Source organism: Micropterus dolomieu, linkage group LG11 (assembly GCF_021292245.1).
Source record: "Micropterus dolomieu isolate WLL.071019.BEF.003 ecotype Adirondacks linkage group LG11, ASM2129224v1, whole genome shotgun sequence".
In the NCBI taxonomy this organism is placed as follows: Eukaryota; Metazoa; Chordata; class Actinopteri; order Centrarchiformes; family Centrarchidae; genus Micropterus; species Micropterus dolomieu.
In genome coordinates this window covers 23,999,332-24,014,729 of record NC_060160.1, presented here as the reverse complement: position 1 = coordinate 24,014,729, position 15,398 = coordinate 23,999,332, and the positions used below count along the sequence as shown (strand labels likewise).

The 15,398-nt window shown below is 39.1% G+C and overlaps 1 protein-coding gene across 2 annotated transcripts in view; it reads right to left on the bottom strand.

The window, feature by feature from the left end:
* Positions 1-353: 353 nt before the first annotated feature.
* LOC123979461 (CAP-Gly domain-containing linker protein 4-like) overlaps positions 354-15,398 on the bottom strand; it is a 29,841-nt gene continuing 14,796 nt past the window's right edge. Inside the window, exons 9-15 of one of the 2 annotated variants that reach the window (XM_046063383.1) lie at positions 9,062-9,197; positions 8,616-8,747; positions 4,620-4,715; positions 3,033-3,227; positions 2,774-2,908; positions 640-763; positions 354-565 (exon numbers count right to left, since the gene is read on the bottom strand). In XM_046063383.1, coding sequence (XP_045919339.1) covers positions 517-565; positions 640-763; positions 2,774-2,908; positions 3,033-3,227; positions 4,620-4,715; positions 8,616-8,747; positions 9,062-9,197 — 867 coding nt within the window. In that variant the 3' untranslated portion in view covers positions 354-516. Of the gene's footprint in view, positions 566-635; positions 764-2,773; positions 2,909-3,032; positions 3,228-4,619; positions 4,716-8,615; positions 8,748-9,061; positions 9,198-15,398 lie in introns of those variants that run through there. The other variant, XM_046063384.1, reaches the window with a different exon arrangement.

Sequence of the window (15,398 nt, the reverse complement as noted above, 5' to 3'; positions counted from 1 at the left end):
TAGCCTCACATAGTGAAAAGTAATCAGATGTTCTACTGATGTGTGCTTTGTTGTCTTATGCATATTCATATATTTGTCAATAAATAAAGACAGACTACTATATACCTAAAAGGGAAAATGCATGCAACATTTTATATTATTCTATACCCTGTAGTGAAAATATAACATACTTTCTTTACATTTCTAACCTAAAAAAAAAAAATGACATAAACATATTCATTATCCATATTTAAAAAAGGCATCTGGCTCATAACTAGGTGCCACATTAAATTGAGGAGTCATGCTGCCCGAGGAGCCCAGGCTCCATGTTTGACAACTCGGACTCCCTTTAATCACAAGTACAAAAGGGCTGTTTGAGGGCAAAATCAAACATGTCAACACTCCCACAAATGACACTGTCAAAAGGAGCTCATTAGTGCCATTAGATGTACTGATGAGGGCAATGAAACACAACCTCAGGGTTTTCAAGGAATATTGTCAAATTCTTCAAAGATCTGCTCTGAACTAACAATGGATTTAAAGATATTTGTTTGATAAATCTGTCTGTTGTTTCCCTAGGTGACCACTGGCAAAAAAAACAAAAAGAGGCAATTAGTCACTAGGTAAAAATATGCGCTACCTTAAAGGGCCTGCACTCACCTCTGAACACGAGATGGAGGAGCAAAGACGCCATGCTTTGGTGGGCAGCTGAAGTACCTCACTCCTCCCACTGATCCATCATTCTTACCGCTTGGCTTGTCCAGTCTAATGCCCAACCAGAGCCCTGTACAGACAGAAAGACAGACCTGATATCAAACAAACTGTCAAGGGAACATTCATGCATAATCACATATCGAATGACCAAAGAGGAGAGATCCACTTTAAAGAAAGTGTATTAGTCATTTTGGCAACTGTAAATATCAGATCTGTTAAAATTAGTGAGAAATTATGTTTGCTGGATAGACTAGCCAAACTGTACACAGAAGAGTAATCAGCGGCTGACTGAAAATATAGCTTCCAAAAGGGTACTACATTACTGGAAAGCTCTCTCCATGGAAAGTTATCCGTCTTGTGACTTCCAGTGATACACTGAAGTTTGAGATTTCACTGTGTTTATGTTCATTAACAGTGCACTAATGATGTAAATGTTGTAGCCGGGCTTTCAGTTTTCCCCTGTCTTTGGCCTACAACACAGTGCAGCATGGCCAATATTTTGCTATACAGAGCGCTCTTCCATAGCTCCTAAACAAATGTTTAGCTCTTTAATTTTCAATCACTGCCTTTAATATGGAGGTAGAAAGTACGTTCAGAGCATCTCTCTCTCTCTCTCTCTCTCTCTCTCAATAATGACTTTACGACACCTTGCGTGTGCCACATAAGGAAATAGACTGACTTAAATAAAGTAGTCAAGTTACTGTGAAGTTTTCAGCATGAAGAGCTGCTTTTGATAGAGACATTCTTCAGTGCACAGAGGGTGCGATAACTGAGCATTGCTAGCACTGATTTAAGAGTATCAAAGGAAACTTAAGACTGAAATCCCTTCAAACATGATCCTCGGTGGTGTGAGGTACGTTGGTACTTATTCATACATGACTGATGCCTGGGCTGAACTGCTGCCTAAATATTAATGAATACCGTGGGCTGTTTCCTCTCGGAATTTCAACAGCTTTTGCGTAGCAGCAGCAGCAGCTTTTTCATATCTTAATTTTCCAAGTATCTTCTGTCCAAACTCGAGGGTTGCCACAATGCAGCTCTTGCAAGTTGCAAAAGAGGAGCTTAATAAAGCTATCAATTTCTCCACATGTGACTCATTGTACAATACTGCACAGACGTTTTAACAACTATGCAAACGATAACATTCCTTGCTCCCAATAAAAAAAAATAAATAAAAAAAAAAGGAGAATAAACGTTCTTTTGGAGAAGTAAAACTTAATTTTTACCCTATATGACAACAACATTACATATGGTCACCATCATTTATTTCATCAAAAACCAACTGCTCGCCAGTTTGCTGCCCAATTAAGGTATCAGGATGCATTTAGGGAAAAGTTCATTGGAATTCTTAATGTCTGTCCTGAAAACAGTTAAGGAAGGACAGCCATAACTTACAGTAATAATCAATATTTTAGATAGGCTAATTTTAGGTTGTTCCTAAATTCAAGCTGCCAAATACTTTTTCAGGCAGTACAGTTTGGCCCTCTTTGAACCCAAAATGTTCTTTATTGAACCTTAACAGTAAAATATTAAACACATGTACTGTAATATGCTGATAAATAGTGGTCAAAGTATTCATACAGTCAAATGTAAAACCAATGTGAGCAGTCTATTATATTAGTCTCAGTGCTCATTGTTAACTATAAAATAGATATAATAAATAAAATGTAATTTGTTTAACAATGGGGTTTTAGTCCTACTTCTAAACAACCGAAAAACTGGCCATAAAGCTGTACAATGATGTTGATATTCTGTTATTATGCATAACTGTAGGAAATTCCTTGCAAATTAACTTCACAGATGATTTCAGTATGCATGTGCACATATTATTCACATTTCAAACAATCCAAATGACAACCACCATAAGACATTACTTGATATCTTTGCAGAAATTAGGCTGAACAACATCTTTGTCCTAATGATTCAGGCAAGTTATGAGTGGCATCCTGACAACGCTGATAAGAATTTACCAAATAAAGAGTGCATTAATAGAGAAACATTATAAGTGCCGCAATATCAATTGTAGTTGGATTTCAACTGTCAAATCTTTGCTTGGAGAAAATCAATTTCAACAACTGACCTGGAGCAAAGCTGGTCTTTCCATAGAATTGGACTACACCGGTCCTCTGGCCTACCACCAGAACCCTCTCCCCCAGGCGTACCTCGGGGCCTCCACACACAGAGCTACTAGTTGAGGGGGTTCGGCTTCGAAGACCTGGGAGAGATGAACGAAAAGGGTTTCATTACTGTGATTGTTTCTGCCCTGTGTGATTCAATCAGATTTGTATAATCATGACAAAATCCTGGAATAATGGTTATCAGTATATAATAACACAGACCTGCAGTAGTAAGTGCAGAGGTATCAGTAGAAGAGCGGAGGACCAGTGAGGGCGTGGTTCTGGGACTCAAGGAAGCCCGCTGTCTTCGCTGCCTGGCAGGAAGACGTTGCCTTGGCAGTGGACGAGGTCGGGCACCTGGCCCATGTCGAGAGTCCAGGGAAGAGGACGAAGAGGAGAGAGAGCGGGAGAGAGCACCTGTGTGAGAGTGGCAGGAAATACAGGGGACAGGTCATTCAAAGAAAGAACCCTACAGAACAAGTGACTGAAATAGAACACAGTCAAAATCATTCATAAAACCTATTTCTGTGCAGCAAAGCTATATACTATATCATTATTCAAAAAAGGTACTTAAACTTTTGCATCTGGGTTCCACAACATCACTTGTGAATGCAGTTATCCATTCTGCAGTATAAATAATTTCACACAGCACAAACTGTGTGCCTCCCCTTTTAATACTGAACCCACCATCCATCCGTATATCAGACTAATTCCAATGAAATAATGAAGCAAAGCCTTTTATTAATTTTTCCATTTAATTCCTCTGGATGTGACAGTGCCTACAGCACTCAGATCCACACAATTACCACTGTACTTTCTGAGAAATCCAAGCAGCTGACACACATTCTCTAAAGGCAGCACAAATCAAGTGAGCTCAAATCTTTTACAGTTGCTTGTCCCATCATAGAGGTCCAACTAAAGGCCAACATGCTAATCCCCTCCCAAGTTCAGGGAATGAGATGGAGGAGGGGGAATGCCTAATTTCACTCTTAAGAAGCCATTTGGACGCAGGACCTCATTAAGCTTTGCAGACCTTCACAGGCCGTAGGTTCATTAAGTGCCCAAGTCTTAGAAGCTAATTGATTAAATCTGTGCCAAAGCGCTTTTAAGATGAAGGGAAGATTCAGCTACAAACAAATTGGAACCCAGCAGTGATGGGCTAAAAAACTAAGCAACCTTTGCCAAAAGATGTTTTCAATAGTAAGCCTTAGCTAATGGGCCCCTAAGAGTGGACGACAAAGCACAGAAATAACCGTTAAAGCTGCTGATTCTGTCATTTCTGTTTGAGCTAATCAATCCCTCATTGCCTAAATTGATCACTGGACTTGTGTGGTTTTCGTTTCATGCAGAATGATCTGCAAGCATACTGTATTTCAGGTTAAGAAAAATCTCTTGAATTCTGATTATGCTCAATATTCAGATGCTGAAACGCATTCTGTTTCATAACACCCGATCAGATGGGATTTTTTTCACCATCTAAATTAGGCTTCAGTTGCAAATGCAGCACTAATGGGTGATGTACAGTAGTTTGGTCAAAGTATCAGTTACATTTATGAAATACAGTACTCTTTCGCATTTTCCATTGATGTTACCGTTGAACAACCCAAAGATGGATTATGATGCTGGATTCAAGTATTAAGTTGCACAAATGATCAGAGACAGGTGATTATGAGGAGTGTGTGGAACTAAGATCTAAACAAGTTTCACAGTTTTAGCTAAAGAGATTATACTAAATACTGCAAACTCACTCCCACTCTACGTCCTCTGATACACATTATATTAAAGCCCACTCAGCTGTAACTGCAGTACCTGTCTTTGTCACTGAGGCGTCTCCCTCTGTGCCCTGATTGGGACCAGGTGGACTTTTTTGATTATCAAGGGTTTTTTTGACAGATGGAGATAAACCTTTTCACACACACACACACACACACACACACACACAGACAAAAGAGACACTTTTCAACACAGAGATCAGATTAGAAGATGACAAATAATGTAACATCAAAGTGCTATGTTTATTTTGAAAGTCACCGTGACAATTAAATGATGAAAACGTATATTTCTATGCTTGTTTTTAACAGCTGAAATTAGCTAAACTAAATAGCTAAACTAGGATATTTATAAAACATCTGTCAATATAATTTCTGTAGTTGCAATAGTGCATCTGTTGAAGGTCTGTTGAATATTATAGACACTGATGGAGTGACTTTCATGTAAATACAATGTGCAGAAAAGCAGTTTATGAAGTTAATCAATTTTAAAGAAATAAAGAGAATTACAAACAAGGAAACTAAGAAGAAACAGTGTAGTAACAAAGAAGCTACACTGAAAGATAAAAACACAAGAGCAGGAGAGTGAAGAAACGCAAATGAAAAGACAGACATTGTGGAGTAGCAATGAAACGAGAATTACTGAAAGGCAATTTTTCTTGATTGAACTAAGACCATCTCTTTTACTCCAACACACAATAAAAACACTTAAATATGCTGAGACAAGCAGTTACACCCCCCCCCACACACACACACACACACTGAATACAGAAGAACAAAAAAACTTCTAAAAAGTCTTGGTACAGACTCATATACACACACAATGATGAATATTTCTCACAGAAGTAAACACAATTATGTTCTTTAACTAGTTTAAAGCACCTAAACTTCACCTAAACAATCAATAAACTGTAAAAAGCTTGAAGTTGTTAATGAAGTCTACCATTAAACTGACAAGCCTTTTTGAGTCTGTCCTTTAAAGCTGGGGTACACAATTTATTTCAGAAGCATTTTTTGTTATGTTTGTTAAAATTTCTCTTTCAATCAAAATATCAAATGCTTTGACAAAAACATTCCAGTATCAGTGGCTGTCGTAGGACTGTAATAAGCACGGGCAATCATTTCATTCAGTCCAAGTTACATGATTGGCTGGCCTACCTGTGCACACTCTGCCCTTGCACTGAGCATGAAAATGTGTTTCATGGGAGTGGCTTTGGAGGGAGGCCTAAAGGGAGGGGGTGGGATTTTCTTTCCGTTGGATACTTTCAAATCTAGCTGTCTCTTGCAAATTTCTCCAACATTACCTACCCTAGCTTTAATTGGCAATAAAGTAAACATTCATGCATCAAGACAGATTTAAGGAAAAAATAACTCCCTCTAATGAGAATTCAACTCATACATAAATCTGCCACAAAACCTGCATCACTCTACTCCCAAATCATTAATATGTCACTTAGGTTTAAGGTTTACTTTACATTGCGCTTTGCAAAGGCGTTAGAGGAAAAAAATAAAATAAAAAAAATCAGCCTGGTATTTATTGATTGCCATTTCAGTTCACATTTAGAGAGAGATGGGAAACGTTCCCCTCAGAAGCAGAATTGTGGCTTTCCCTTGAACTCCAAAGAGGAGACTCCATTTCAACTCAGAACACCAAACATTTCTTGTCACTTGACCTTTAGCTTGCAGGGACCTCCTGGCTCCATCTATCCTTTCATAGTGACGTTCGCTTCAAGTGACAAACAGACTGAGGCTACCTGATTCAAGCAGTGGTGCTTTGTGAGTGTTGTCTATGTTCCCACCACCCTTTGAGGCCTGAGCTACAGTTGACACACTAATAGGGGCCAGTCTGGCATTCTGCTATGTCTGTCTTTTCTAGCGAGACAAGACAGTTCCACAACGAGCCATCCAATCTGTAGATACACATGAGCTAGCAATATTTTCTGCTGATCCAATGAGACGCTAAAACATAGGTGGGCTCCAGGAATTTGGGCTATAAATGGCTGACAAAGGCCCTGAAAAGTGTATGGTCATAAATCAGTCCGGTTTCTGGGTTGTATGGAGGTGATGACACACGACCTCACATGCATTGCACGCCACACATAACGCACTCACATACACCCTGTGATGAATGGCTGCCAGGCTATTCAGCCTGTCTATGCCCTGGTTATTAAACCCTGCTTAATTGGGCCATCAATCACCAAATTCCATAGGCTACAATGAGGTCTGCTATTACAGTTACGTCCTGATCAATGGGCCTTCAAAACTTTTGAATATTACACCACTACAATACAGCTGTAAACCCTATGGGGTGACAAAGTTTCTAGCGTGTTCTCAGGTGTCTGGACTATATTATGAGAAGACATTAGTCAGGGGCTGAGGATATGGGCACCCAAGGACTGAGAGAGCAAGGTCTCAGCAGTCTAATTTATGCATTGTTCTTTGGCACTGGTTCAGAATACACTTTTCAAAGAATTTGAGGAAAATCATTATGAAAGCCCAGATGCAATAAATCCTGCAATGCAGTGGCTTGGCCCATACAAGGTAGAAAAGTTGAGAAAGCGTCTGTTTTTGGCACAAAAGAGCCATCAGCTGGAGTCACGACTCTAGGTGATTGCCTCATCTGGATACCGTGAAGTGACTCAGTCCCTCCATATTAGGCTAAAAGCCCAGTGTGTCAGCATGAAAATGTCAGTACAGGCATTCATTTTAGTATCTAGAATAACTGTTTTCTTGGTACTGGTTTCACGAGGAGGACTGACCTTCTTTCGCCATAAACTGGACGCCAAAAATACATTAGTTTGAGTACAAATTACATTAGGAGACATTTAGACGACTTGATTGTGATGTTTGATTGTCCTCAATAATTTGTCCTTTATTGCTTTTAGAGGAGTTTGTCCCACACTGGATCCTTAATACTTCAAACTGTACCAGTAAATGTTTACAATAAATCAAACGTATGTCCTCCTGACAATTCACACAGCGCTTGTGGAGAATGTTAGTACCCCTGGTTTAGAGGAAATAAAGGGCCTATTTCTAATAATATATTTTACTGTACATGATGATGACGACGACGACATTGGTTATATACCAGAGGGCTGGTTGAGGATTATCAGAATATCACACAGGATGCAGACAATGCTGTAAATCAGTTAGTAGAGATTGGCGGCCTATCATCACATAACTCCCACTGTAATGTAAACGTTGCCAAGTACAGGCCACTGATCCTACTGATGCTAGTACTCTAACTTTATGTCCCAAAACTCCTAAAGAGAGCACGCTTGAAGAATTATTTCTTCAGCTAACAGCCAATATTAGGAAGCCATACAGTCACTAATATTGTTACTTCAAAATGTTTGTGTTCCTGCGAGGTTGGTGCGGTTCTTGTTTTTTTATATGATATGTGGTCTCTAATAATGCATCTGGTCTCCTCCAGGGGACTGTACATGAAATTACCTGAAAAATGAGGAAACAGTTGCCACAGTCTGACATCTTTTTCACCTTTGTTCACAAATGTTCACAGATTTCTTTGCCCTCTGGGCCCTACAGGCTTCTGTTTCACTGCCACTGTAGTTTATGTTATAATTTGATAATTTCAAGTCTTTTTTCATTTAACATTACTTTGTGCCAGAACTCCTCAGGCAAACCTATTCTTACAAAAACATGCGAGACTCACGCTGACCTGCAATATTAAGTCAACCTGACAGAACCTCAGCACAGCTTGAATCATAAAAATAGAGCCAGGTGGAGCAGTGCTCAAATATCCATAGTTCACTCAGCAAACAGCTCTTACAAGGCTTAGGGTTAGAGTCCCTAAGCGTTAAAGGGTTAGAGTCCCCTTAGGGTTAGAGTCCCTAAGTAACTAAAGGGGGGATAGAGTGGGAGATGGGGAATCAGAGGAGTAAAATAAGCAAAGGTGGGAGACCTTCCTGTTTTTATTTAAGTTTGAAACTTTTATATTTCCCTGTTGCTTTTATGTTTTATGTAAAGCACTTTGAATTACCTTGTTGTTGAAATGTGCTATACAAATAAACTTTACCCGTGTTTATCTTAGAGGTGATGCGGGACAGGTCAATGCGACGAGGGGGGCGTGTGGGTGTAGACATCTTGGTGGTGCTGCTTTTATGTCTTTCCAAAGGTTTGCTTATCTTAGAGAGGGGAGCAAAGATACCTGAGGAGAAAAAAAAAAAAAAAACCCACACAGGATGATTTTAACTATACACAAGACAGAAGATTATGGACGATTCAAGATACAGTATACAGAGTGATAAGACAAATAAAAGACAGGTTGCATATGTTAATTTGAACATATTTAAATTAAAGATATAGTCCAAATCTAATTTCCTGGGATTAGAGAAGATACTAATGAAAACCTCATTGGACCAATTAAGTCCTATAAAGTCAATAATGGTAGAAATAATTGATGGAGTGGGTGGGTGAGTCAATGTGTTTGATCTTTAAGTACTGGGCCGTGGCATGACCTACCATGTTTCATTCGACAGGTGAAATACTGAACCCCCGCTACTGAGCCATCATTCTTCCCCTCCGGTTTGTCAAGCTGCACTCCGGCCCAGAGGCCTCCAGAGAACTCAGTGCTGCCACAGAACCGCAGGGTTCCAACCTGCGGACACAATAAACAAATATGAGCACAGTGTGCAAAATAAAATCAAATTCGAGCAGCAAAAGGAACTATCACAAATTACACATTTCGTACGGTCGAGAAGAAATAACCATCTTGTGTTGTTCGTGTACTTCTCTACTGCTGAAGCTTCCAAACTACCTCACATCTCCTCACTCATTTAAACCTAGTAACAAAAGCACAAAATCCAGTAACTACCTAACCTTAGATATCCCTCATGTACGCTTTAATGTTGGCAGACCTGGGATAGGGTACGACGCACCGTTAAATGGAATGGAAATTGTAAAGCTTTATTATCTTGTGTTTTCTATCATTGAACTCTGTTTACTAATTATTTGTTTATTGTGTAGTTGTGTTGATTCTGTTTATTGTTGTTGCCTGTGAATGTTTTTTGTTCTCATGCCTCTCATGGAAAAGATATCTTAATCTCAGTGAGACTGACTGATTAAATAAAGTCTAAATAAAAAAAATAGAGTAGTGTGAAATTGTTACATCATCACGTCATGTATTATGTAAAGGGCAGAACCCCTACCAGAAACTCAACAACACTAAAGCAACAGAAGAGACAAACCGTTTAAATGGAAAATAGAGGTTAAACCATGAGATTGTGCCAGAAAGTGCAGGAAAGATAGAGTTTTGATTGGCCAATCTCTACAACGCGGCACACTATGATTCTGTTCTCAGTGTGGCACAAAGATCCATTTCCATTTTCTCTTCTTTGGCTCAAATTAGAATTTTCTAAGCATCTACAGGTCTCTGCTGTTCAATGTGTGTGCAGTTAGGATGGCCATATAGTAGGGCACACCATAGACTACAGCCACAAAAAAAAAAAATTACTAAGGTGTTTAGGCATTTTAAAAATAGTAATTTTGGAAGTTTTAAATGTGTGGCCTACTTTCACATATGCTGGGGTCAAAATGACTAGCAGGTAAAAGTTAGTAAATAGTTCAATAGGGCCCAGGTTTAAAAATGCCAGAATTATCCTTTAAAGGGGTTAGATGGCAAGTACTCAGTTGACAATATTGTACAATGAAACAAACTCAACAAACTGATACTGTACATCCATAATGAGGATTGTTTTTTAGACAGACATTCGTCAAAATCCTTGCTCCTGGTGTCTTGCAAGTCAGTAAGCTTGTAAGCTAAATGGAGTGTAAAGGACCAGACTGCTTTAAGTCCAAATGGACGTGTCATACATGTCATCACCATGGACCTGATACTAATATGGCTCTTTCATACAGAAGCTGGCCGTGATGGACAGTATGATGGTCAACAGATGTGAAACATGTATTTTATTAGTGGGACATCTGTAATGCTACATAGAGCTTCTAATATGTAAAACAGATGTGTTTAGATGAAGATTCTTACAGCTGTAATATTTATTTTATCCTCAAATATTTTTACCCTGCCTGCGATGTACTGGCGACCTGTCCAGGGTGTACCCCGCCTTTCGCCCGATGTAAACTGGGATTGGCTCCAGCCCCCCGTGACCATGTACGCAGGAAAAGCAGCTGACGATGGATGGATTTTCACCCTGATGCATATCCTTCAAAATATGAGCAGTAAACTGCTCTGCAAGAGTTAGGCTAATGCAAAACTAATGGCAAGCAACAGGCCACCTCTACCACTAAGCACCCAACACCAGCAACATCATTTGTGTTAACAGTTCACCCTCTACCCACAGGGACTGCGCCTCTGTCTTGTCTGCAAGCTACCTGTATGGTAAATCTGAAAAGTCAAAAGCCAGCGTTTACTTTAAAACAAAGGTAAACAAATTCAGCATTCCTGAGTCAGGGAAGACTCCCCTGATAGTTTAAGTTCTTTCAAAATTCACACTTCCTTAAATGCATAAAAAGGTGGCTAACACCAACCATTCACCATGTCATCTCTTATGGCCTTGAATTCAATAAAATTTTACAATTTTAAGGCTCCACTCCAATTTAATAAAGTCCTCAGCCCTGAGAGCAGGAAAAGGCACTCCCTGATCTAATAAGAGTCATTTGTCAGGATCTCTGTCACAAAAGAAATAGTATTACTTATTTGACAATGAAACAAAAAAATAATGTGTGCCACAGGGGTCAAGATCAAAACACTGTACCACGGTACAGTAACTGTACCTAATTTGTTTTTTGGTGAACTTGTGGGAATAACAGAAAACTCATGAAATGGCACAGAGATTACTTGTAAAATGATAGAGATGTTGCTGAAAAATGGCTCTTTAACTATCAGAGGCTAAAGTATACTTTTCCAGATGATATTGAGGATATTTTTCCAGGTGATATTCAATACTGTGTACTGGGGTAATATTCAAAAAAGCAGCTTGAATAAAAGGTGCACTAGGTAGAGTCCATCAACACATCATTAAAACTTCAGACTCAGAAATCATGTAACAATGTCAACTACAAGTTCATGTTTTACATCATGGACGGTTTGTGATCACTATATAAAGGGGGTCTCTGGTCCAGTCCATGGAATGGACTGAATTTCCTTTTGGTTTTATTACCAATGAAAAAAAATTTACTTTAGCAAGACACAGTAGCATAGTATTTACCACATGCTTACGGCACAGACAAAAAAAAAAACGTTTTGTCTTTCTGTTGTGTTGAAGAAGGAACGTGGAAAAAGCTGTTTCCAAGACTAACAGAAAAGTACTTTCCACAGAAATATATTGTATAAATATTGGGAAAACACCGTCTCATACAATATTTTCCTAAACTGTGTTGGTGTACAAGTGATAGTATTTGATGCCACTATTGAAGACAATTGTGATGAAAAATACAACAAACCTCCAAAAAAAGAGATGCTGACTGTAGGCAGTGTTATGGAAACAGAGTGTTTAGAATGAGTGACACAACTGCAAAGACTTGCACTGTAACACAACAGAGCGGACTGCAGTAACCTAAGACTTTGTTGAGTTCATGTTCCCATCAAGGTCACAGGCCTTTGGTCACATATCATGTATTTGGGGTTGTTTGTAGAGACTGGAGTGCAAAGCTGCAAGTAGTAAAAGAAAGTTTGTCACGGATATTGCTCAACCGTGCATGTGAGCAGGTACTCGTGATGCTGACGCAGTGACAGCAACAGAGGAGTCTGGTGATTTTGTGGCACATCAGTGGATGTCTCGTTTTGTTGGATCACTAGGCAAATTTAGGGTGAACTGGGCCCAAGCTGTCAGCCCGATGACTAACGGCATACATCAGTCATTAGAAATTTAAAATTAAAACACAAAGTAGAGAGAGAAAGCACGGATTTCTGGGGTTTTCATTTCATTTTGGAGCAGGAGCACTGTGTAGCCAATTGTCAAAGTTCAACTGTGCCATGAACATAGTTAGAAAACTGTAAATTGTATATGACCTATGGGGCTAAATCTCCACTGCTTTCAAAGTGTACTTCTTGTCAAAAGGATTACACATGGCTTACACCACCACACTGTAGTTGGGTGGTTAGGTCGAGCAGCCATACTAAAGTATTTCTTTGCATTGCATGAAGGAAATGGGGCAAAAATCGGTGAATTTCTTTGCCTAAATTCATAGGGCTTTTTTGATGTACTGAAGTGAAGATTGCTGCAATAATAAAATTAAAAAAAACTTGCCAGCTACAAAAGCTGAAGAAACATGCCTGTAATCAGACACACACTAACGTGTAGACCAGCTACACTGTGTGAGGCAGCCAAAAAGAGTAACTGCATGCTGTAGAGGATATTATTATACATATACTGTAATTACACTGTGACAGGTCACAAGACTTTCCATAAGTGCTTATAATTACAGTACTGTTATGTGACTACTTCAGCGTATCACTTTGTTTACACTTGATTGATCAATTTTCTGACACTTGAGCACATTACAGATTTCCACTGCTACAAAGAATCAACCAACATAGCTTAGTTCACACTGCCAGCTGTGCACACCACAGATGGTATGAGGTTTGATGAAAACAGGTAAGTCTAAGAGAACAGGGTGACCCACGGCCAAGAACGAGGATGAGCATTATAAAACATCTAACATTGTTACAAGACATTTAGCAGAATCACAATTGGAGGTGGATAAACATGAACATGCTCAGATAAATGTTGATGATATGCCAGAATGAACCGTCAGACAAAACCCTGAATGCTGGATTGATGCCAAAATGGTGTTGCTTAGCAACTGGAAACACTTTTTTCTTGGTTGAGGACGGATATAATAGTAGAAAAATTAAGAGCTTTTGGCTTTGTTTAGTATAAACCCCTGCACAGCTGCATGGCACTGATGTGATGAGGATACAGGCACAAAGTGATGTGTATCAACCCCTTTTTGTGTGTTATTGCTTTACTAGCCATTTATACTGTGCACTTCAAGTTTATGTGCCCTTGTTAGTAAAGTAGGTGTTTGTAAAATATATCTTTTCAAATCAATAATCCCATGGAGAAAAAAAAAATCTGTGTATTCTCTTCCAATTCTAAAAAAAAAGGACATGTAGGGAATTCAACTCCATTCAACCATTTTATGTACATAAGCCAATAAAAATCGGCTCTGTGCCACTGAGTAACCATATCTGTGCTGTGTATGCATTAATGATTAGACTGCACTCCCTGCTGTAAGGTCTCTGTAGTGATACACAGAGAAAAACATTGCTAATGTGAAAATGTGCATGACCGTAAGGACTTTGGTTTTGCGCTATTATCCAAACATTAAAAAATACGGAACATAGGATTCGCTGACCTTAACCTTAATTTGTTCATGTAGGTATGTCCAGTAAAAGCTTTTCCCAGCTGCAATCCAGAGCTGCCCTATTCCCCCCAAAAAAATCTACAGCACCCAGTCATCACATCACATGCATCCACTGGCATAGTCTAAACATTATTTTCATCATTTCATCAAATACCATAAATATCAAATTTTTATTTTCATTAATATAAAATGAATAGTTAAAATTGTTGTGATATTAGTCATTAACACACCATTTCTAACATTGAAAAAAGAACCTCTTTCAAACGTGAAAATTCTAAATTTATTTTTTAGTCATTGTTATAAAAAAGTTAAAACGGTATATCTCTTATTCAAAGTTAAAGAGTGCCATTATTGCCCAATTTATACATTTTAGGATTCAGATCCTAAGAATTTTTAGAGATTTGTTGTCTGTGCCGTTTCAAATCTAATGGGAGCAGAGAAACATCAGGCTGAAATCAGACCAAATCATGCGATTAGGGCAGGGTTGTGATTTGGTGTGGGCGTGTTCATTTATGCTTTAGAACGTAACCCTGGTCAGAAAATAACGCGTTATTACTCTTTTTCACTGGCTGAACCAAAGGAAGCTTCTTGGTATCAGCATAGACTGCAAGCCAGTCACAGACATCAAAGCAGCGTACACAAAATAAACCAAGCAAGGACACAACTGGGAGAAATCATAGTTTGGTTCATGAACTCCGCCTGGACAGCACCTGGTTTCAGTGATAATCCAGGATGACTGGAGCAGTTTGACCAGTTTGCAGCATTCAAGCCAGTCGAGGGTATTTACTGATATTTAGTGTGTTTTACTATATACAAAACAGGGGGGGAAAGAAGTGGCATCAGTTATTTTGTCTGTAGTTATTAAAGCAAGCCTATTTGAGTTGTAAATGGGTTGAATACAGCCCCTGACCTAGGGCTGTCACGATAACCACAAAACTGAAATATTGGCTAAGCCTAACGGGGAGGATGACAAGCACCGCAACGACCACAATGTTCATACATTACATTTCAGGGCGTGTTAAATTAATAAATTAGTGCTTTAGAAGTTCCACAACCATTACAAGCTCTGCAACAGTTCAAGGACGGACCGCCGTGGGCTGTACGTGACCTGACTTCATACTTGGAAGCTAAGTGTTGCTGTGTTTTGTGTTGTTTTACTGTTTGTTTTGTACTTTAGCTAACTTGGTGTTAGCATATTGCGTTGCTAATGTGACTAGCAGGCTCGGTGACGTTGTGATACTGAGGGACAATCGAGAGAAACTGAACAGTATGCCTCACTTGAAGCTCACTCACTAACAAGCCTAGTGTGTCGGATGCCTGCAAGTGTTTTTCATGTTGCTTTCTGTGAAAATGTAGTTATAACGTTACTACAGCGCAGTAGTGGACAGCCATTCTGCTTTGAGAAAGGTTGATTTGCACAAGAAGAAAACATGCAATGCAATATAGTTTTCCCTCATATAAAAACAGACAT